The sequence below is a fragment of the Felis catus genome, chromosome A1 (assembly GCF_018350175.1).
Source record: "Felis catus isolate Fca126 chromosome A1, F.catus_Fca126_mat1.0, whole genome shotgun sequence".
Lineage (NCBI taxonomy): Eukaryota > Metazoa > Chordata > Mammalia > Carnivora > Felidae > Felis > Felis catus.
Window position 1 is genome coordinate 6,964,839 of NC_058368.1, and position 21,812 is coordinate 6,986,650.

The 21,812-nt window shown below is 49.4% G+C and overlaps 2 protein-coding genes and 2 non-coding genes across 5 annotated transcripts; all 4 read left to right on the forward strand.

Annotated features, from left to right (window-relative positions):
- The first annotated feature begins 46 nt into the window (after window positions 1–46).
- Window positions 47–18,009, forward strand: RPL21 (ribosomal protein L21). Of its 2 annotated transcripts, none has more exons than XM_045045549.1 (6): window positions 47–123; window positions 2,326–2,404; window positions 2,675–2,736; window positions 3,313–3,425; window positions 4,182–4,332; window positions 17,947–18,009. In XM_045045549.1, the coding sequence occupies exons 2-6, from the start codon at window positions 2,338–2,340 to the stop codon at window positions 17,992–17,994; spliced, it is 441 nt and encodes a 146-aa protein (XP_044901484.1). In that variant the 5' UTR covers window positions 47–123; window positions 2,326–2,337; the 3' UTR covers window positions 17,995–18,009. The 2 variants fall into 2 exon arrangements, with proteins under 2 accessions (XP_044901484.1, XP_003980316.1); XM_003980267.6 differs by lacking the exon at window positions 17,947–18,009 and adding an exon at window positions 4,517–4,639 and having other exon boundaries at window positions 50–123.
- Window positions 3,135–3,205, forward strand: LOC111557008. Its single transcript, XR_002736728.1, has one exon. It is a non-coding gene; the product is annotated as a small nucleolar RNA SNORD102 (small nucleolar RNA).
- On the forward strand, window positions 3,470–3,596 carry LOC111557034. Its single transcript, XR_002736782.1, has one exon. It is a non-coding gene; the product is annotated as a small nucleolar RNA SNORA27 (small nucleolar RNA).
- Window positions 13,457–16,044, forward strand: RASL11A (RAS like family 11 member A). The gene is made up of 4 exons (XM_003980301.5): window positions 13,457–13,692; window positions 14,122–14,178; window positions 14,291–14,370; window positions 15,319–16,044. The coding sequence occupies exons 1-4, from the start codon at window positions 13,569–13,571 to the stop codon at window positions 15,784–15,786; spliced, it is 729 nt and encodes a 242-aa protein (XP_003980350.4). The 5' UTR covers window positions 13,457–13,568; the 3' UTR covers window positions 15,787–16,044.
- Window positions 18,010–21,812: the final 3,803 nt, after the last annotated feature.

Sequence of the window (21,812 nt, forward strand, 5' to 3'; positions counted from 1 at the left end):
CCCGGAAGAGTTGCTTTCGGCTGGCGTTTCTTTCAGGCAGTGCCGCGGGCAGCCCGTAGGCCCTTGTAAGGCGCGCGCTGCAGCCCCGCCTCTTTCCTTTCGGCCGGAACCGCCATCTTCCAGGTAGGGCCTGCGCGTGGCTCCCGGTGCCGCTTGCCCCCCAGACCTGAGTCCTGACCCTGTGACCGCTCCGGCTGTGCATTGAGGCCTGAAAGGGACTGGTTAGACTGTTCGGGGCCCACCGGCCTGGGCGGTGGAGCCATGTTCAATCAGACCGGGAGCGGCGTGCGCCGGGCCTGGGCCGGGGGGCTGAGGACCGGACCGCGAGGCCAGGGCCCTGCGGGGGGAGAGGCTCCAGAGAAGCGAAGTCGAGATACAGCGGGGAGGCGACTCGGGTCAGTTTAGGGAATCGTTGGTTTTTCTTGGGTCCCCGCGGCTTTAGACTCCGTACTCTGGGCCTTCGGACAGGCTTTGTGGGGCCGCGTGGCCCAGGCAGGCCTTTGGAACTCCGTGTGGAGTTTTGGCCCCTAATGTGCAACCTAAACTTGCAATGGGTTGGGTGGGGACTTACGGTCGTTTGGGACGGGTTTAAAACGGGCTTAAAGTCAGGAGTTTTAACCTCCAAGGAGGTCTCGGGGTGTGTGTGAAAGCCCAGGCCCGTGGTCCGAGAAAAGAGTAGATGCCCGCTTAGTCGCCTCGCAGGATGTGAACCCCAGACCCCTCGGCGTTAGTGCTTGTGAAATTATCCCGGTTGTTACAGATTTTAGGCCCAAGTCGCATTTGGACAAACGGAAAGTACGTTCAGGTTGCCGTAGGTATTTTAAGGCCGGGGCAGCCGGTGAAAGGATTCCCGAATAGTTGTGTGTCTCAGGTAGACTCTTGGGGGGAGGGGGAGGAGTTAGTGAATTACCACTTAATCTTAGGTGTTTTGGGGGGGGGGGGGGTTTAGTTTGCTAATTTTAGCTACCAGAGCTGAGCAAACTGCAGGTGGCGTGCAGGTTGGTGCTTTTGGAGACTAAAGAAAGCATCGCTATTCCCTACATCAAGTATCATTTTCAAAAGCGTGTGTTGGGTGATTTCTTACTGGGGAAAATGGATCTGGTGAAAGAATGGTTTCTGGAGTCCGAAATTGCTTCCATCATCAAATCTGCCACTTTGTGACCCGGGGAAGTGATTTGGACCTGCAGAGCATCTCTTGTATATATGATGGACTTCACGCTTTTGTATGCGCTGGGTACAAATGTAGAGAATTTGAGGATTCACGCAGCGTAGCTGGCACTTCATAGATGCTTAGTTATGTTTTTAACCCCGCTTTGGGGGGTCGGGTGAAACATTGTGTCCCTTTGCGTCTCAGGTTCCACGAAGAAGGTGCTTTGGAGTCACTTTTCTTTTAAGAAGTGTTCATAAGTTAAGGGATTTATGTTAGGGTCTCATCAAGTTAAGCCTGACTTCCATATATTTTGCCTTGTGGTTGGAGTAATTCCCAGCGGTGGGAGTTCTGCTCTCCAGCGACCTGAAGCATAAAAGCCATTGTTTCAACCTTTTGGGGAACAGTGAAAGATGCAATTTGAAATGCCTATATGTGAATTCTTAGATAACGATGAATTAACTACCACTTAATATTAGACACAGACACTAGAAGTTGCTCGGTGGGGGCGCCTGGGTGGCTCAGTTGGTTGGGCGTCGGACTTCGACTGAGGTCACGATCTCAGGGTTCGGATTCGGACCCCACGTCAGGCTTTGTGCTGACAGCTGGGAGCCTGCAGCCTGCTCCAGATTCTGCCCCTCCCCCATTTGCACCTGCAGGCTCCCTCTCTCTCAAAATGTTAAAAAAAGTTGCTGAGTGCTTTGTAGACCTGACCCTGTGTAAGAGATACAGGGTCACAAAAAATGACCTCTTTAAGAGAAGGGGTTTAATCCGCCACGTAAAAATGCAGGGCTGAGTTGTTTTGCTCTCCGACAGTAAATTACTGTCCGTTAGTAATTCCAGTGCCTTTGGCATTCTCAGATGGGTTCTACAAAAGTGGGGCAGAAGTTCTGTGTTTTATGTTCTAACAGGGAAAGTACTGGTGTGGGTTCCAAAATCCAGGTCTTCGTAGCTTTAATGTTGATAGCACTTAGGCAGTTTGCGTGAAGATCTACATGCCAAAATGATGGGGTTTTATCCTTTATGGGAAGTAATTGGTGAGTCAACTTAGATTTTTTTGTTGTAAAGCAAGCATTTGAAATTTACGGGGTTTGATTGGGTTTTTTTTGTTTGTTTGTTTAAAAAGACAATTACCAATTTTGCGGTTTTGTTTGACGTTTTATACTTACTGTTTTCAGTAATTCGCCAAAATGACCAACACAAAGGGAAAGAGGAGAGGTACTCGCTATATGTTCTCTAGGCCTTTTAGAAAACATGGTAAGTAGATACTTCCTTCTTGAGAGCAAACATAGTATATATTTGTATAATGTGTTTTTAATAAATGGTGTTAGTTAACCAGCATCTACCTAACTTGTTCTCTGTAGTAAGTAAAAAGCATAAATTTCATATAGTTGTTTTTTGTCAACAAGATTTTAAAAATACAACTGTCAAAGATAAGAGTATGTTGAAGGCTAGTAAGCTTACATGTATTTTGTAGTCTGGACTTTTTAATCTTGATACTAACTATACTGATTTTTTGGGGGACAGGAGTTGTTCCTTTGGCAACATACATGCGAATCTACAAGAAAGGTGATATTGTGGACATCAAGGTAAATTCTAAAATTGGGTAAATAACCTACAGAACAACATTAGAAGCTAGAAAAGTGTAATACTGAAATTCAGATACTAGTGTATATTGTATTTCACCTGTTGACTTTTTATTCTCCTAAATAGGGGGACATTTTTGGCCTAAATAAGAGCTCATAAATGTAGAATGGCTAATTTAACTTCCAGAAACCAGAGTTTTTAAAGTGCTATTCTTGAATCTGAAAACTTTACTACTTGTTTGTTAACAGGTAGTGGAAAAATCAGGTTTTTTAAGGTGGAAAGGAATAATACGTTCGTACAAAATTTAACTGTTGATGAAGATGGAGATTGCTGTTTTCTAAAAAACGGTGAAAGTTACGTTCTTTTGTGATGGGTGTTTAAAAGAATCCTGGCACTCTAGAGCTTAATGATGATTGTCTTTTTGATTGCTTAAAGCAATGTGAAAAACCCATTTCACCGGCTCTGAAAGCTCTGGAGTTGCCGTTTAAAAGAAAAATTCTAAGAGTATCTTAGTTACTTTAAGAGTCAGGATGTAAAAAGGGGAGATTGCTGGCATAACTTTGACCTCCTTTTAACAGGGAATGGGCACTGTTCAAAAAGGAATGCCCCACAAATGTTACCACGGCAAAACTGGAAGAGTCTACAATGTTACCCAGCATGCTGTTGGCATTGTTGTCAACAAACAAGTTAAGTAAGTAACGCCTGGTGTCTTTCCAGCTGATTAGTATTCCCTCATACCCCCGTTTCACTTTGCCAATTGGACTTATGTCTTTATTGGTCATTCAAGTGGGGCAAAGGAAATATCCTTTCAAAACTCAAGCAAACTGGGTGTTTGTCTTGTATCCTGTCAGAGGAAACAAATTGAACTAGACCTAATGAAAAATGTTCATTAGAACTTGGTGTTAAGCAACTCTGATGTTCAGAGTGTAAAAGGATGTGTAACACGGTGTGAATCTAGTTAGCGATTTGGTTTGCGTATTTAGTATTGTGAGGTCTGTCACCTCGTTAAAAGAAAGCTTACAAATGGGGGGTGTTTACCTCAACACCTCTTCCTTCCAGTACGATTAATAAATGATTGTAAATTAGCTGTACCTTGCTCTTTAATCCTATTTGTTGGTAAAAGGTTCGTGGTTGATTTATTTTAAATGGATTGTGGTTTTTTTGTTTGTTTTGGGGAGAGAGCACATGGGAGCAGGGGAGGGACTGAGAGAGAGGGAATCCCAGGCTCCACGCAGTCAGCACAGAGCGCAGTGGGGGGCTTGATCTCCCAAATTAGGATATTGTGGCCTGAGCTCACATCAAGAGTGGGACACTTAACTGACTGAGCCACCCAGGTGCCCTTAATGTTTGTTTTTTCTTTTTTTTTTTAATAAATGAAATTGGCAGAAGTGCTTTTGGACTTTGTTACATTTTTGCTGGAGCATTTATAGGAATTTCTGTTCTCCAGGGGCAAGATTCTTGCTAAGAGAATTAATGTACGTATCGAGCACATTAAGCACTCAAAGAGCCGAGACAGCTTCCTGAAGCGTGTGAAGGAAAATGATCAGAAAAAGAAGGAAGCTAAGGAGAAAGGTACTTGGGTTCAACTGAAGCGCCAGGTGAGTGCTTGGCAGATGGCTTCTTGGTATTGATCTTGGGAATTTTAAAACTTGCTCAGTGGTCATTTTCTTTTACATGAAAGTTAATGAATTGACTATGTTACTTTTTTTTGGTTCTAGAGTACTTTGAAATTGATGATTGTAGTTTACATGATTGTTCCCTTGCCTTTTTCTTTTTTAATAGCCTGCCCCACCCAGAGAAGCACACTTTGTGAGAACCAATGGAAAGGAGCCTGAGCTGTTGGAACCCATTCCCTATGAATTCATGGCGTGACAAATGTAAAAAAAATAAAAGATGTCAAGACTATAAAAATGTTTCTTTTAATTGAGTAGCAGCATGGTATTATCTTCCCCAAAGAAGTATTTAAAGCAAACTTCATATCCTAATTCAGTGGGGGATGGCTTTATTCAAATTTTGTGGGTTTTGAGGCACCTGGATGACTCAGTTAAGCATCGGACTTTGGGTCAGGTCATGATCTTGCAGTCCATGAGTTTGAGCCCCGCGTCAGGCTCTGTGCTGACAGCTCAGAGCCTGGATCCTGCTTTGGATTCTGTGTCTCCCTCTCTGTCCTCCCCTGCTTGTGGTCTCTCTAGAGTCAAAAATAAACGTTAAAATATGATGGGGTTTTTGTTTGTTTTGTTTTTGCTGAAAGATGTGAGGTGGTTTATTGTACAATATACTCAATTGATTAGGAACTGCCAGATAGTACCTGTAACATATTTTATAGTAGTTTGAAAATAGTTCCTCTAAATCACTAAGAAAAAAGATTTTTTAAAAACAAATGAAAGGTTATCTGTTGAGATTGCATTTAAGCACGGAAAGTTGAGTACTTGTAATTGTATCAAGTCTTAAGTAGCTATGTTTTAAGGATAAAGAACTTCCCTTTAAAGCCTATTACTTAAAAAGATTGTTTAAAGCATTCTGGTTCCCACTAAATTGTTTTCCCTGTCATTTCCTGTTAAGTGTTTTTCTATATGGTGTTAGGAAGAATTTGTTTATTGGAAACGCTCTTTGTTGCCCCAGGTCCTTTGCACTTGCCTTTGCCCAAGACTGCCTGTGCTTTCTAAAGTTGGTGAATTCCTGATTGTCCTTTGTTCACCTTGCATGTCATAAGTGAACCTTCCCTAATGTATTTTAAGGAGAAAGGAGAGGAATGAAACTGGAATCAAAGGAGAAAATCTGCTTTGGGATGATAGAATTAAATCCCTTATATCTATTACCACGGCAGGTGTGTTTGCTTTTTTTTACAGTGTTTATAATTTTGAAAAACTTGTCTTACCCATTACACCTGAGGTTAGAGATTGTCTTAGTAACTTTGCACTCCTAAGGCCTGGCACATAGTAAGCATTTAATAAATGCTCTTGGGATTAATGAGAAAGCACTGTCTTTTTTTTGATGTGCATTTTCTCTTTCGTTTAATCTTGTTTTCCGGGATTATTTAAATCTCCCACATGCTGTGGAAACCTCAAGAAACCTCAACAGTTCTTGGCTTGTCTTCCAGCAGCTCGTGTTAACCTCACTTTCTGTTGTCCCCTGTGAAATGAGGGTGTTCCCTGCAGGAGTATAGGGATTGGACCACACGGTTCCCGGAGGTCCTTTGTGCACTCAGAGCCTGTGATTTCCTGTTAAACCGTGACCCCCATGGCATGCTTGTGAGAAGAGGCCTGGCGGAGGACAAGATGCGCTCGGTGCGGGAGAGCTGGCGAGGCTGAATGTTGAGGGAAAGAAGGGCCGCAAGGAGAGCTGGCTTAGGGCAGTGACCTTCGGGCAGTTCATCGGGACCCGCGAGCTCCCATCTGGGGTGCGGTGCAGTCCGTGGCAGCGGTGGTCCTGCGAATGTACGTAAGGCATTTGGGGCTTTTCAGATTACGCTTTAAAGATTGTTGGGGCGCCTGGGTGGCGCAGTCGGTTAAGCGTCCGACTTCAGCCAGGTCACGATCTTGCGGTCCGTGAGTTCGAGCCCCACGTCAGGCTCTGGGCTGATGGCTCGGAGCCTGGAGCCTGTTTCCGATTCTGTGTCTCCCTCTCTCTCTGACCCTCCCCCGTTCATGCTCTGTCTCTCTCTGTCCCAAAAATAAATAAACGTTGAAAAAAAATTAAAAAAAAAAATAAAGATTGTTCCTCGCACACAGCGGGGAGTCTAAAATGTGTTTTCCGGATTCCCGACTCATTGAGAATAAATTGTTTTCCTGAAGGATTATACTAGTTTGCCCTCCCGTGAATGAAAATGCCGGTGTCCGCACTGTTCTCATTCAGTCTTTGCTAACTTGGTGGGAGCATACTGCATTCATTACGGACTTGGCTTCACCTTCTGCAGCACTTGCCTGGTTTCCCTTTGCCTCTTAGTGCAGTCTTTGCTGTGTCTTGACTACCTTTCCGACCTCCAGATTCTCAAGGGCCTTATAAAAACCCACATCGTCTGGTCAGTGCCTGCCTTTCTGACCTCCTACTCCTTGAGCCCCAAGGTCCAATTCAATTACACTACCTTTGCGGTGCCTCAGATAGGCCAAGTTGCGCGCTTGCTTTTGTACTTGGTGCATTTTGTTGGGGTGGTTATCAACTTAACATTCTCAGGGTAGGGAATACTTGTTACCTACTCTACCAGAGAAGTGGGGACAAACTGCAAAGAGGACAATCTAGGAGGAGCAGTTAAGACTTCAAGCTGTGTAAGACAAGGTAAGCCAGGAGGGCGCGGTGTGTAAAGGGACAGCAGAGGGGAGAACGTTGGCGTTGACGTGCGTCTGCTCTGGTTTCGTTGATTATTCCTGGATCTTGCACCCTTGACCCTTTCCACTTGCTTTTCCTTGACTTCAGCCGGCAAATTAAATGAAGCCGCTTCTCTTGTGCCTGCCTTGTCCCATCTGTAACTTAATTTCCTAGCGCCCCAGTGCAAATCTGGCTTCTGCCCCCACCGTTCCTATGAACCTCCTCTCAAGGGTCACCAAACACGTCAATTTTGATTTTACCTCCTTGATGTTGGACGTGCCAACGACTAACTTTCTGTTCCAGAGGCTTCTGCCATCCTACTTCACCCAGGTTTTTCTACCTGTCTGACCCTGCACCCTGTTTTTCTGGCTTCGTGATGCTCCGCATCTGTCTCTATTCTCTGTATTTTCTGCATAACCCAAGCCAGTGGCTCTCAAGTATGGTTCCCCACATGGCATCTACGTTTTTTGGAAATTCGTTAAGAATGTGGGCCTACTGAATCAAATTCTGGGGCTGGGCCCAGCACTCTTCACAGCCTCTCTGGGTGGTTGAGATGCTTGCTCAAGTTTGAGTCCTCTCTAATACACTTGAGACTCAAATTTCAGAGCGCACATTCTCTGGAGCTCCGACTGTATTTCCAGCTTCCTCTTGGGGAGCTCCATCTTGATATCCTGCATAGACTACCCAGATTCATTTGGAGGGGTTTTATTACTGGTGAAATAAATTGCATCCAATTCCCTGAGCTTTGAGTAATGTGTGTGTGCACTGGTAGATTACGTACCCGCCTTGAAATGCAGGTCCTTTTAAAAACGAGTAATTGGGCGCGCCTGGGTGGCTCAGTCGGTTGAGCGTCTGACTTCAGCTGAGGTCACGATCTCGCGGTCCGTGAGTTCGAGTCCCGCGTCGGGCTCTGGGCTGATGGCTCGGAGCCTGGAGCTTGCTTCTGATTCTGTGTCTCCCTCTCTCTCTGCCCCTCCCCCGTTCATGCTCTGTCTCTCTGTCTCAAAAATAAATAAACGTTAAAAAAAATTTTTTTTAATAAAAAAATAAAAACGAGTAATTGTTACAGGTTGTGAAATTGTAAGTGAATCTCTTACCATGCAATTCCCTTTTCATACACTTGATGAGAATGAAGGAAAATGTTCTAACTGTAAAACTTTTCACCCTGCTTTTCAGTTAGAGCCATGACCATAAGTGAAGGTGCCTGGCTCTTTGAACTTTTAATTCTTTTCTCATCTAGCTAGGTGTCTTTTAAGGCCTCTGTTTTTGTTCAGTTGAGCCCAATCCCGAGGGTTGAATAAAATTTGTCCCACTCTGTGGTAGGGGGGAAAAAAAAAACCCATGGTTTGATATCTCTTTGATGTTCTCACTAATGTCTATAGCATCTTCTCTGTACTCTGGTGGGAAAAGAAATAGGAAAAATATAAACAATGTTGCTAAAATATAAACAAAGCAGGTTCATTTTTTGAGTGCAAGAGAAATAATTTTAAACAATTGGTTTTGGAAGACCAGTATTTGTCCCATCCCCACTGAAAAGGAAAACGGTTGGTATTGTTCGAACGAAAACCTCCACGGAATGTGCTCGACAGGTTATTTGGTTACGAGTAACAGTGAGGCAGCACCTGCTTGCTGTTCTTGCTGAGGTGGAAAGCGTGTGCAGAGGAGGGAGTAAGCAGCCCGGGGTTTCTGTGTCGTGATTCTTTTCAAACTGCCGGAGTGTGTGGTGAGGAGTAACCGACAGGCTAGCTCATAAAGCCCCAAATGGAAAAAGCACAGAGAAAATGCTCTCATACGTCCTTGGCTAGCAAGACTGGAATGTATGGAAATCATTTGACTTGGAAAAGAAATGCGGTGAGGTACTCTGTTGTCTCTGAAATGGGGTGATGATGATGGCTCAGCTCAAGGGAAGATGTGATTGAACTTTTTGCTCCTGAGCCAGAAGGAGATCCAGAAGAATTGCTTCTGGGAGATGAATGAGTAAATAGTCTCAAGATCCTTGGGAGCAGAGATGATACTCTGTTTTTCACATGCTCCTAGCACTGACAGTTACATATCGTTCCTCCTCGAGAACAGTTCAGTGGTTTTCCATGGGCTCCAGATACATTCCGGAGCGAGGGTAGCATTCATCGCCATCCGTGGCGGGGTCGCCAACTTCTTGGATCACGCTCCGTCCTGATATTGGAGTCTGCCAGCTCCCCGAACTTGAATTATACTTTCTACCTCCATGGTTTTGCTCATGCTCTTCCTTCAGCTTGACATGCTATCTCTTGCCCTCTGTGCTTCCACCTATCAAATGTCATTGAAGCTCAGAGACCGGGCCATTTCTCCGTGTCGCTTTCCCTGATGACCACCACCACCCCCGCCCCCATCAGATTTAATTCTTCCCGTTGTAGCTCTGCTGGGAGTTGGCACCCTGACCTGCTTTGTCACTCCTTGTCCACGACTGGCGCGTTTCCCATCCTGCTCTCTACCTTGATGGGAAGTGCCAAGACTGGACATCAGAGGGGCTGGGGCATCTGCTGAATGGCTCTGTGACTTTGGGTAAGGTACCAAACTTGTCTGGATCTCAATTTAGGAGATATTTAACCCATTTTACAGGCTTAATCTAAGATTAAGGAAGAAATGGGGCGCCTGGGTGGCTCAGTCAGTTAAGCGCCCAACTTTGGCTCAGGTCATGATCTCGTAGTTCGTGAGTTCAAGCCCCATGTCAGGCTCTGTGCTGACAGCTTGGACCCTGGAGCCTGCTTCAGAGTCTGTGTCTCCCTCTCTTGCTAACACTCCCCTGCTCACACTCTGTCCAAAAAAAAAAAAAGATTAAAGAAAAAATGTATGCGAATTTTTTTTGTACATTAAGCAATTTTATAAAAGGGAATTAATTTCACTGTTTCACTAGGGATGTCTGTGATGGCAGGCGGGAATGTCTTCTACTTTGTCTCCTCAGTAAATGGTAACAAAGCTGTTCTCTCTGTTTTGTACCAGCACTTAATAGAGCTTTGCAATGAGTAGATTTTCAATAATTTTGAAGATTGAAATAAAGTAGGGAGCTGGTACAGAAGCACAATTTTTATTCTGGGGAAACTACCAAAAGATAGTCTGTGAGTTTCCAGTAAGCTCAGTGTTCAAGGATTTAGGATACGCAGGAAAGACAGTTGATATTAGGAGATGATGGACGGTGGGGGGAGAGATGTTCTTGAACTAGACAAGTACCCTCAGCAAAGTTTTGCCTGAGGGCTAGAAATCAAGCTTACTTGGCTGGTAAAGGGTTGTTAACTTCCTGAGGCTGATATTTGCAAATTACCAAATTCTGCCACTCACAGGTATTCTAAACACCCACAGGATTTGTGTATATCTGTGCCTACGCATCTCCATTATGTTAAAACCACTTGAGTATGCCTGTGTTATATTGGTTGCAGTACAATTTTACATCACTCTGGACACAAAGAAATCCAAAATGAAAGAGAACACAAGCTGCAACCATTTAAGGAAGGCTATTTATAATGTTCAGCAACAGTCGGTAACATATTGTCTGTATTAAAAGGTCATGGATTATCTATCTGCAAATGCAAAGAATAACATTTTGAGCTCTCTGAGCAAAGGTGCAACATGAATGCAAAATGGAACATAATCATCAGTGGACAGAGGAACAGTCTTAGGAATCTTACTTCTTGGATGACCTTAAATTGAAACGATCTTATTTCTGACGGAATGTGAGATGGGGAATGTGAGGTGAAGAGAGAAGTCCAAGATTCAGCCAAGAAAGTGCTGTCTTTTCCCTTGAGAGTTCTGCATTTTAATGGGAAAGTGAGGGGTGTTTGTGGCAGGTCCCGTGGACTCCTGCTCCACAGTGATCCCCTCTTCTATTTCTTGATTTTTAATGGGGAAGCAGTGTGCCTGCTAGCTCCCGGGAAGGGACGACGGTTGTCCTAAGGGAGTGGCAGTCCCGGTCTTTTCGAGATACTCGGATAAACTCTCAACGTCTCAGCTCTGGAGATTCAGAGATAAGAGAAAGTCTGCGGGTTCTGAGAATTATTTTGTCATAATAAAAAAGAGACCAAAGAATAGAGTCCCACCCTCCCTGCTTTGCTGAGGACTTGGTGTTTGGCGAAGCAGGGGCCCTTTTGTGTCCAAGGAGAGTCAAGAGAATCTGGGAGACAACAACTTGGACCCCTATTACTGAGCAGCTGAAGGACCCTTGGAACCGGATAGTTTCAAGGTTTTGTAAATAGTAGCTGTCTTTATGGTACCTTCTCCCCGACGAGGAAGGAGGCGCCCTGCTTCAAATCTTTCCAGTTAAACTGAGGTTTAAAAGACTGCCTTGTGAGCCGGCAAAGGTCCGTGCAACTGAGATACGGCAGTTCATCTCAGGACACTTCCTGGAACACTTTCTCTTGAGAGCATTTTGCTTTCAAAACCGGGGTATTTGGATGATGGTTGTACCTACGATTTCTGCCCTTTCCAGTTCACACAGGGAAGACTTCATTTACTCACTTACTCATTCAGAAAGTCGGTCAGTGAACAAAGGACCTTGTAAGTCCCAGCTACCACTATGTGCTGATGCTAAAGGCACAAACGAGAGTCTCTGCCCTCCTGGAGACAGGCAGGAAACCAGTTCAACAGAAAGTGACAGTTGAGACCCCTGCTGCCAAGGGCGTCCCAAGAGAGAGGAACTGGGAGACAGGGGTGGGGGTGGCAGCAATGATCAAAGAAATCTGAGAGAGGAGAGATTCCTAGTCTGCTGCAGGAGCCCTGAAGAAGTCAACTGAGAAGCGAGGACAGCAGTGGGATGGAGAGGGGAGACACCCAGGTGTGCAGGCCGTAGAAATGGTGGAACTCAGAAGAGAGAGTGGTTCGAATCAAGGATGGCTCACAGGTTGCCGGTCTGGACACGGGGAGACGGAAGGAGCATGCCTTAGTGTGGTCGGTTGCAAACCTGGATCCCACTCTCTGCCCCTCCCTGCATACCCTCAGCCCTTTCAAATGTGACTTCAGCTCCCTCCACTGAGGAGTGGGGTGTATCTTCCCCTCTTGAATTTGGGCCGCATGGTGGCTTGCTTTGGCCCACAGAACGCAGCAGGGGTGATGGGTTCCGCCATGGAGCCCGGGGTTCAAGAGGCCTTTTCTGCTTCTGCTTCCGCTCGCTGCCCAGCCACCACAGGAGCAAAGTCGGGCCAGCCTGCGGGGTGGGGCGAGACCTGTGGCTCCGTCACTGCTCCCCCCCCATCACAGCTGACTGCCTGCCCGCCACCGCCCACCCCCTGCCAGCTCTCCGCGGATACGCGAAAGGACCCAGCCTAGGTCAGCTGATTCTGGCCTGGATCAGGATAACCCCTCCACTGACCTACAGACTTGTGAGCAACTGTGGGGGGTTGTCGTTTTAAACCATTAAGTTTCATGCAGTTTGTCATGCAGCCAAAGCCAAGTGACTCAACCAAGAGAAAGGGGCGAGTAAGGGTGGGGCCGCCCAATAGGCAACTGGACATTTGAGGTGGGTACACAGGAGGCCAGAAGCATGAAGTTCTGAACCTACAAGGATAAAATCCCAAGGCTTCTGCCTTCCTACGGGGGGCTCCCCAAACCCGAGAGCAGGCCACTTTTCCCTTTTGCGTCCTCTTCTTCCACTCCCCATCCTCACCGACCTTCATTTTAGTACTTGAGCAATGAAGCAAATGCCTGACTCAAGTGCAGAGAGCAATGGAGAATCAGTCCAGAGCCAAAGCTCCCAGGGGACGGGATGTGCATTGAGGGTTCGGGGCGAGGGGCGAGGAGCGAGGGGCGAGGGGCGGGCGGGGAGGGGCGAGGGGCGAGGGGCGGGCGGGGAGGCCGAGTTGCAAACTATTACTGCCCGGAAGGGGCCTTCACATACCCGGAGCCAGGTCACCGTGACCGAGTTCCCTTATACTGACACGAATTCAGGACTCCACCCCCGTCTTTCTTCCCTATTAATGCCATCCCTTAGCACCTTTGGAAACAAACAGGCCCACTGCACTCAACAGGAATTTATCCCTCCCGTTGTTGCGGAGACAGCCGACTGAGTGCACCTTTCCCTCTTTCGTTCCTGCTCCAGCTCATGGGGCTCTCAGCTTCACCCACCGGCCCAGGGACCCGGGTTCGTCTCTGCGGGAAGGAGGGGCCCCCAGGGCCACGCAGGCACAGCCTGACGCGGGGCCTCCCACGCACTCGCGGGACGGCGGCGGTCCTTCCAGGGGCCGGAGGCGGGAGCCGCGCACAGCGCGTCAAGGGCCTAGGCGGCGCGCACGCCCGCGGCCACCGGCCCCCTCGGCTCTCCCAGCGCGTCCCCTCCCGGCCGCCGCGGGAAGGGGCGGGAGGAGGAGGAGCCGGAGGCGGCCGCCGCGCCCCCACCGCGCGCGCCGAGCCCTTTAAAACCCGCGGGGCCCCGCGCGCTCCGCCGGCCGCCGCGCTGCCCGCGCTCCCGCGTCCCCGCGCGCTCTGCTGGCCGCCGCGGCGCTGCGGCCGGGCTCGGCAGGCTTGCGCTCTCGGCGGCGGGTCCCGCTCGGCCGGCGCGCCCTCCATGCGGCCGCCCAGCATGTCCGGGCACTGTCTGCTCGCGCCCATCCCCGAGTCCTCCTCCGATTGCCTCCCGCCCAAGGACATCAAGCTGGCCGTGCTGGGCGCCGGCCGCGTGGGCAAGAGCGGTGAGTGCCCGGGGGGCCGCGCCGGGGGTGGGGGATAACCGGGCTTCGGGGAAGAGCCGGAGCTCTGGAGCGGAGGGGGGCGGGGTGGAGCGCGGGGAGGAACCTGGAAGTTTCGGCGCGGGCCCCGGCTCTCCCCCGCCAGCCCGCTTTTCCCGCTGCTTCCCGGGGGCGTCTACTCCAGGGCTCCCTCCCGCCCGGGTTGGCACCTGCTGGAGAATGGCGGGGGGCTGGTGCGGCAGGCCGGGCACCTGCAGTCACACCCCGACGCGCGGGAGACCGCGACGGCCGCACCCTGGGTGTTGCAGAGCCGGAGGACTGGGGCAGTACCCGCTGCCCTGCGGCCCATCGCCCCCTCCTTTTCCTCGAGAGCGTCCGGGGTGACTGTTTGGTTCCAGTCGTTTAGCGGACTTCCCCATGGTTCCCTTTCAGCAATGATCGTGCGCTTCCTCACCAAGAGATTCATCGGCGACTATGAACCGAATACAGGTTAGAATAATTTCGTGCTCTCTGCTTCCGTGGCTGCATGCTCCGAGCTCCGGCTCTCTCTCTCCTGATAGGAGGCTAGGAATTTAAAAGCAAACTCTCCTTCACTCTCCAGGCAAGTTGTATTCACGGCTCGTCTACGTGGAGGGGGACCAGCTATCCTTGCAGATTCAGGACACCCCCGGGGGCATCCAGGTAAGGACTGCCAGAAGCAAACGGCTCACCACCTTGCACACACGGGGGCGGAGGAGGGCTCCCAGGCTTGAGCAAGATGTCCAAACACACCCGTTTTGCCTTTAGATATAGAAGCGGGCTGTCCCGAGGTGGGGGCTTAGAAACCCTCCTGGGGGCTCGGGCAGGGTGGGTGGATGGTTAGGGAGGCAGCATCCTGGTGTCCCTCACCTCCAAAGGAGAGAGATACGTGACCTTTCTTTACAACCCTAGTGGGGCATCACTGCTTGTAGGGATGGGTCCTCCCCAGCTTCCAGAACTGGGCCAGGAAACCGTTAACAAAATTATTGGGGTGGGATTCTGGGGAGGGGCTCCTCCCCTAGCAGGGACTGCTGACGTGCTTCTAACTGTTCCCTCAAGTTAGTAATTGCAACCAGATAAGCCCTTGGCAAGCAGTCAGGAATTTAACTTGATTAACAAGTTATTAATTGCGCTCCCTTCTAGGGAGGCAAGGTCTAGTGGAAGAACAGAAAGAAGGAATTTGTTTCTGTAACATTCTCAACAAGGGCATGCTAAAAATATTTTTATGGGCTTGGGAAAAGATATTTATCTTGGCTTGTTTTCAAAGTTTTGTTTATTCCCAGTTCCCTAAAGATTGCGCCATTCTAATTTGAAAGTTCTCGTTGAAGTCATCCTTCAGTCAGCCAGGGCTCACCACAGAATACCTGCCAAGCAGGGGGCCGAAAGATCGAGCATTAGTGGCAGCCAATAAAATATCCCAGGCAGGGAGCTGGCCGGAGAATTTGTTCTCCCCGCAGCCAGAGCCGCCTTCCGCAGAAGCTAGGTGGAGTCTGAAAACTGTACTTACGATTTCTTTTTCGAACTTGTTTTCCCGAGGGTCCCTTTGATCTTATTTTGAGTCCGCTCCCACTGCGGGCTTCCTTGATCCAGACGCGTGTTGATCTTCCTCAGGTCCAAGACAACCTCCTCCAGGTAGCTGATCCTCTGTCCAGGTGCGTGCAGTGGGCAGACGGCTTTCTGCTGGTCTACTCCATCACGGACTACGACAGCTACCAGGCCATCCGCCCCCTCTACCAGCACATCCGGAAGGTCCACCCTGACGCCAGGGTCCCCGTCGTCATCGTGGGCAACAAGGGGGACCTTCTGCATGCCCGGCAGGTGCAAACGCATGATGGCGTTCAACTAGCCAACGAGCTGGGCAGCCTGTTCCTTGAAATTTCCACCAGTGAAAACTACGAGGACGTCTGCGATGTGTTTCAGCACCTCTGCAAAGAGGTGAGCAAGTCACACGGCGTCAGCGGGGAGAGGAGGAGAGCCTCCATCATTCCCCGGCCGCGCTCTCCCAACATGCAAGACCTCAAGAGACGCTTCAAGCAGGCTCTGTCTTCCAAAGTCAAAGCCCCCTCTGCGCTGGGATGAACCCGGCTCACCCAGACTCGCCTCCTTTTTACTGAGCGTTTGTGCAGCCGAAAAGACTGGGGATCTCCCTTTTTAGCCGCACATTCAAAGTTTATTTTTATACAGACCGTTGGTTTTCGAGTGTATGTGTGTTTCTGAAAATTCAGTGATTGCCTAGAAGTTGGATAGTTTGTTTGTTTTTTTTATTAAACTAAATTTTTTTTTTTTTTTTTACTGTAACTGCTAGCCACTTTTCCATTAAAGGCAAATGGCAACATGGCTCCTTGTCTTCTAAATGTCTTTTTATAGATCATACTTGCACCAGAGCCCAGAACGGCTCCACACTTGCCCTCAGTCTGAACTCCTGTTGGTGTCTTGCGGTAAGGGGGTTGATGTAGGGGGATCTGTTGTGGGAGAAAGGAAAGAATGTGCAGGAGGAAAGACTTGAGCAACTGTAGGATGTCTTTAATTAGGGCGCTTTGCCACAGGCATGAAATTGACACCATGTGATTTTCAAGGAAAGGGGTTCATTATCCGCTGGTGCTACAAAATTACAAACAAGAGTAACAGTTTTATTTGTTGGTGCAAATGCTCGTTTATCCTCTCCACCCTGTTCTAAAAACTAAAAATGCCTTAGGTCAGTAACCGCACCCTACCCAGAGTGGTGAAAAATTCTTCCTGCTCTGCCTCCCGGACCCTCACATCTGACAGGGCATCTGAAGGGTCCATTCGCCTCTTTTTCTCTAAAGCCTCACTCTGCCACAATCTAGGCCTGTACAGGTGTCGCCCAGACTGGCAGGGAAGGTGAGACTGGTTTCTTGGTTTCTGGAATGACACCCCTCGCGTGCTTTCTTCACATCAGGACCACCTGGCTAAAACCAACCCTAATCTCTTTATTTTCATGGCTAAAGAAACTCAGCTGTTTTCCCCTTATCTGCTGGGTAAAATATAAACGAGGCATGAGATCATTTACCACCTCTCCAGCCTTATCATCTCCTCCAAGCACGCACCCACACACACACACACACACACACACACACACACACACACACACACACACACACGATGGACTGAAAGCCCATTCAACAGAACGGTCTGCCGTTCTCAATACATACCAGGCTCTGTCACGCTTCCTGCCTTAGCACGAACCAGTCCCTGTGCCTTGAATACATTTTCCTCTTCTCCCCCGAAAAGATCACAAACTCATTTTTCAAGCCCCAAGTCCTGTGCTGGGCTCAGCTCCCGGGGTGCTGTCTCTCAGTCTCCCTGTAGCATTTGTGTGAAACCCAGCCACACCATGGAGCTACTTGTCACCTCCGTTGCAACTGCGTTTTATGACTTCGTATCCCAAGCTTCTGGCCTCCGGCTTGCACAGGGTGGTAAGTTTTCAGTAAATACTTGATGAATAATACGAGCTGCATGCGTTGATTTTGATGCCAAGGGACAGTGATGGGAGGTTACGATGAAACAATGTCACTTCCGCAGAATAAGGAAAGGAGGTGTTCCGAGTAGTTAGAGGTACTTGATTGGCAGTGACAGAGAGGAAGTGACACATATGTAGCTTCTGGTCATTTCAGACCATTACCCTGCCTTCCAGAGACCCCTGTGTCCACATCTGTGCTGTTACCACCATTCTTCCCTGCACTTGAGGGGTGTCTACCTGGGGTGACTACCTGTGCTAAATGGCATGAAGGATTACAAAAATCAGATGGTTCAAGGGGCGGCTGGGTGGCTCAGTCAGTTAAGCATCGGACTTCAGCTCAGGTCACGATCTCGCGATCCGTGAATTTGAGCCCCGCGTCGGGCTCTGCGCTGACAGCTCGGAGCCCGGAGCCTGCTTCGGATTCTGTGTCTCCCTCTCTCTCTGCCCCTCCCCCACTCGCGTTCTGTCTCTCTCAAGATAATAAACATTAAAAGACACTTTTTTAAAATAAAAAAAATTGAAACTCCCCAAATTAGATAGTTCATGCCTAAAGCAGCATCGAAATAATCAAGGGAAAATAATATAGTTTTGGATTCTATTATGTTTGAAAAAGTGCCTACTCCTCCTTGCTGATTCGCAAGCACAGAACTAAAGCAGTCCTTTCTATCATCGGCCATTCCTGCTTCTAACCATACATCTTCCCTTCGGAGGTTAGGACATGAAAACCACAGTTGTGCTAGTTACTGCTATGCCCACAGCCTGCCGAGATCTCCACTCTGCGCAGGGAGGGGGCTCCTTTGCGCTAAGGAGCTGAGCCCAAATCCCATGGGAATAAGGCATCCCACATCCCAAGGGGAAAGCCCTACTGTAGCAGCGAAGGAACAACACAAGAGATGTCCCAAGGCTGCCTGTGAAGAAGTTCCAAGCGAGGGAATGTTGAGGACAGGAAGTACCCTTGAGCTCTCCAGGGGAGAGCACAGTGTGGACCAGAGGGGTCAAAAGTCATGGGGCAGTTCCAAAGGGAGGAGCAGAGCCGCTAGGGACCCCGGGGCCAAGCAGAAAACACCCCGCATGGTATTTTTCCTGGCCTCGGCATCACAAATAACTAACCTGGGCCTCAAAGCTTCCTCTCTTTCTGGTTGCCAGAACGGACCCAGGGGACGACCCGGGTCCCTGGTCTCACAGGGACCTCCATGCCTGTTCCCCAGACCTCCTGCTGAGGGGCGAGGTGCAGGGGGCAACATCCAGAAGCCCCCCCCCCCCCCAGCAGCCGTGCAGATGTGAGAGGGGAGCATGGAGTTCATGGGGGGGGGGCACTTAGGGTGGGACGTTGTTGGATTTGTGTGCAGGAAAGAGGATGTGAGGATCTGGCCTTGACTGGGTGCCGAGGAGGCCCTTAGAGTGGAAGCTGAGCTCCCAGCTAGCGTCCCTCTGCCTCAGGAGTGGGGGAGGTAGAGCCCTGGGTGTCGCTCCGCCCCTGGTGGGGACACACCTCCTGGAGCTTTGGGGAGAATATTGGGGAGGTGGGGAGGTGGGGAGGAGACTCTCTACATCTCCATCATAGGTGTGCCGTACCTCCGGGGTGTCATCCTCGCTGTCACCTCCGTCCTCACGCCCCGCCCCCGCCCCTCACCCCCAACCCCCCCCCCCACATCTGTTTTTGAGATTCTCCTGTCTCCACTGACACCACTCATCCCCCTTCCGGTCAAGGCTCCGTGCTAATGCTGCTCTGAAACTGCAGAATGATTTAATTAATGAGCCTATTTAATTAATGGTCCTGGAGATAATGGAGAAGCTCCAAATGACTACACTGTACATCCGGGAAGCGTTCTGTACGCCATGTGCCACTCGTGGAGAGCAAACTCGAATAATGGAAAACGAGACCCATTATAGCCTCAGAAGATAAATCTGCTTTGCCTGGGTTGAGGTGAAGGGCACAGCGGAAGTCCCGAAGTTTATTCGTATCTCCTTGGAGGAACGGATGAAAATAAGTCGCCGTGGAAGGCAATGGAGCAGATGGGAGAGACAAGAGGACTGTTTAGTCATGAACTTGGGGCTCGAATCGCTTTTTTGTTCCACGTGTGTGTTGTCATTTCGGCTTCTCGCCGTGCACAGTCACCAGTCCGAATTTACGATGCGATGAAATTTGGGATGATTTCATAACTTATTCTTACCATTTGACCCCTCTCCAAAGGGTGGAGTCTTTTTCAGGACTTTGTTAAAATTGGTCTTCAGCCACTCCGACAGGCAGTGAGAATGGGGTGATACATAAAAAAAATCCCAACCACCCTGAAGTTCTCTAGGGGTCTAGGAAAAATGAACCGTCGTAAGCAATGATTAGTTGCTGCAATGATATACCGCGCAGAAATTTGCCCATCCTGGCTCGGTGGGCCCTCGCCTTCGGATGCCCGCACGCACCTCTGCCCCAGGAGGAATGAGCTCCTCTAGTGCTCGTCTGCTGGCTCATCCCCAGCCACGGCACCTGCTGTAGTGTCCGGTAGAAGCCAGGATCCTCAACGTTTGCTAAGGTGAGCCATCAGAAAACTTAAGGCGCATTTCCAGTTGCTTGGGTACAGCCGGGAGGGCAGTGCTGTGTGTATCTGTATTCTGGGCTCCCGCTGTCAAACGATCCGAATTGGCCCTTTACCCATTCTCCACGGCGTGGCTACGTGAACAAAATGAGTATTAATTGCTTTTGGTTTCCCTCCTATCTTTCTAAAGACCACCACGGTAGTGATTTGCACGGTTTCAAATCACATTTATGGAGAACCTGCTTCCCACAAAGCTCTGTGCCAGATGTCATTGTGATCAAGAGAGCTGTCCCTCTCCGGAAACACAGTCCCAAGGGAGTTCTAGGGAGTCCGCCTTGAGGGTGGGACTCGGGAGGATGAAAGGCGAAAACAAGATTCGGACCCGAATCTCAGGGTGTTGGGGAGCCTGGGTGGCTCAGTCGGGGAAGGGTCCGACTTCAGCTCAGGTCATGATGTCACGGTTCGTGGGTTCGAGCCCCGCGTCGGGCTCTGTGCTGACAGCTCGGAGCCTGGAGCCTGCCTCCGATTCTGTGTCTCCTTCTCTCTCTCTGCCCCTCCCCCGCTTTCACTGTCACTCTCTCTCAAAAATAAACGAACATTAAAAAAAAAAAGAAACGTTGTTAACAGCAAAGCTTACTTACATAAGCAAATTTTGCCTGGAAATACTACCGTGTATTTATGACTGTGGAAAATCAGGGAAATTTAGGGAGCTCCTGCTGATGAGACAGTTACCAGCTTTATGAAGGTAGCACAGTGTGGCTCCCAGACTGAGATTGGGTTCAAAGCCCACTTTACCTGGGTCAAGGTGCAGTGTGGGTTTCCTTCTCTTAAAACGGGCATAACAGTACCCATCAGGCAGGATTGTTGACAGAACTTGACACATAGAAGGCATTCAGGAAGTTGTAATTTATTATTATTATTATTAATAGTTTCAGTTTTTTATTATTTTTAAAGGTACATTTACGAAGCTGCTTTTGGAAAAAGAGTGCTTTTTGAGCTTGCTCGTGTACTCCAAAAACTATAGTAGATGCTCAGCAAGATGTGACTTTTTCCATTTCACATGTGGGAGAAAGAAAGTTTGCAGGGGAGCCGTTGTTCCCTCAGTGATAATGCCTAACAATTACTGATCCTTGACTCTGCACCGAGCATTTTTATTTTCTCTTGAATCCTTTGAGGAAGAGCCATGATCACTCCCATCTTTCAGATGAGGAAACGAGGCTCAGAGAGGTCCTGCGATGGCCACAAGCCATATAAACCCAGGAAGCAGGAGGTCTGGCCCCGGGGAAGGGGAGAGAGTGCCTTTCAGCTCAGGGCTGTTTCCCTTGGCTAGACGCGTGCAGGCCCACGTCTTTTGGAGAAGCTGTTCAAAGCAAAGATCCCGGGGCACAGTTCCAGGGATTCTGTGGGTCTGTGGAGGAGGAGTCTGCTTGTTGACGAGCTCCCTGAGTGGTACGGAGGAGGCCGGATATCTCACATTTGCAGGTTTCAGCAAGATCATCCCGGCTTCCTGTTTCCCCAGGGGAAAGTGGCACCTGGAGGGGAGGGCAGGAATGCCACAAGGGACCGGCGGGGGACCCCGTGGCTGGCCTGGGGGCCGGGATGGGCTGCTCTGCTGAGTTTCTGTCTTCAGCACCAGCCGGTAGAGTGCAGTCTTCTCTAGGCTAGGAGGGTCTCTCCCAGAGTCACCGTTTTGGAAGCCATCTGGGGCGGGGGGGCAGGGGGCACTAAGTCAGAGGCCCCGGGGCACCCCACCCCCCCCCCGGCCATGCTGTCTCTTGAGGCTCTTCTCTGACCGGGGCCCTGAGAAGCAGCCTGCACAGCGGCCCCCAGAGATTCAGGCATTTTCTTTTCTCCTGGAGCACCTGGCGGCTGATGTCAGCGTCCCAGGGGGCTGTGGGAGCCAACGGTGTAGGGAAGGTGCCAGAAGCAGAAATTGCCAGTGCACATCCGGGAGCTGAAGACGCCTCCCCACCCCAACTCAGTGTGGCGCAGGGCAAAGTCTGAGGCTGCTATGGCGATATTCGAGGGGGCTTTGCTGGGGCTGTGTGTTGGCTCCATCATTTATTTGTAGCAGAATACTAGAACTCACGCAA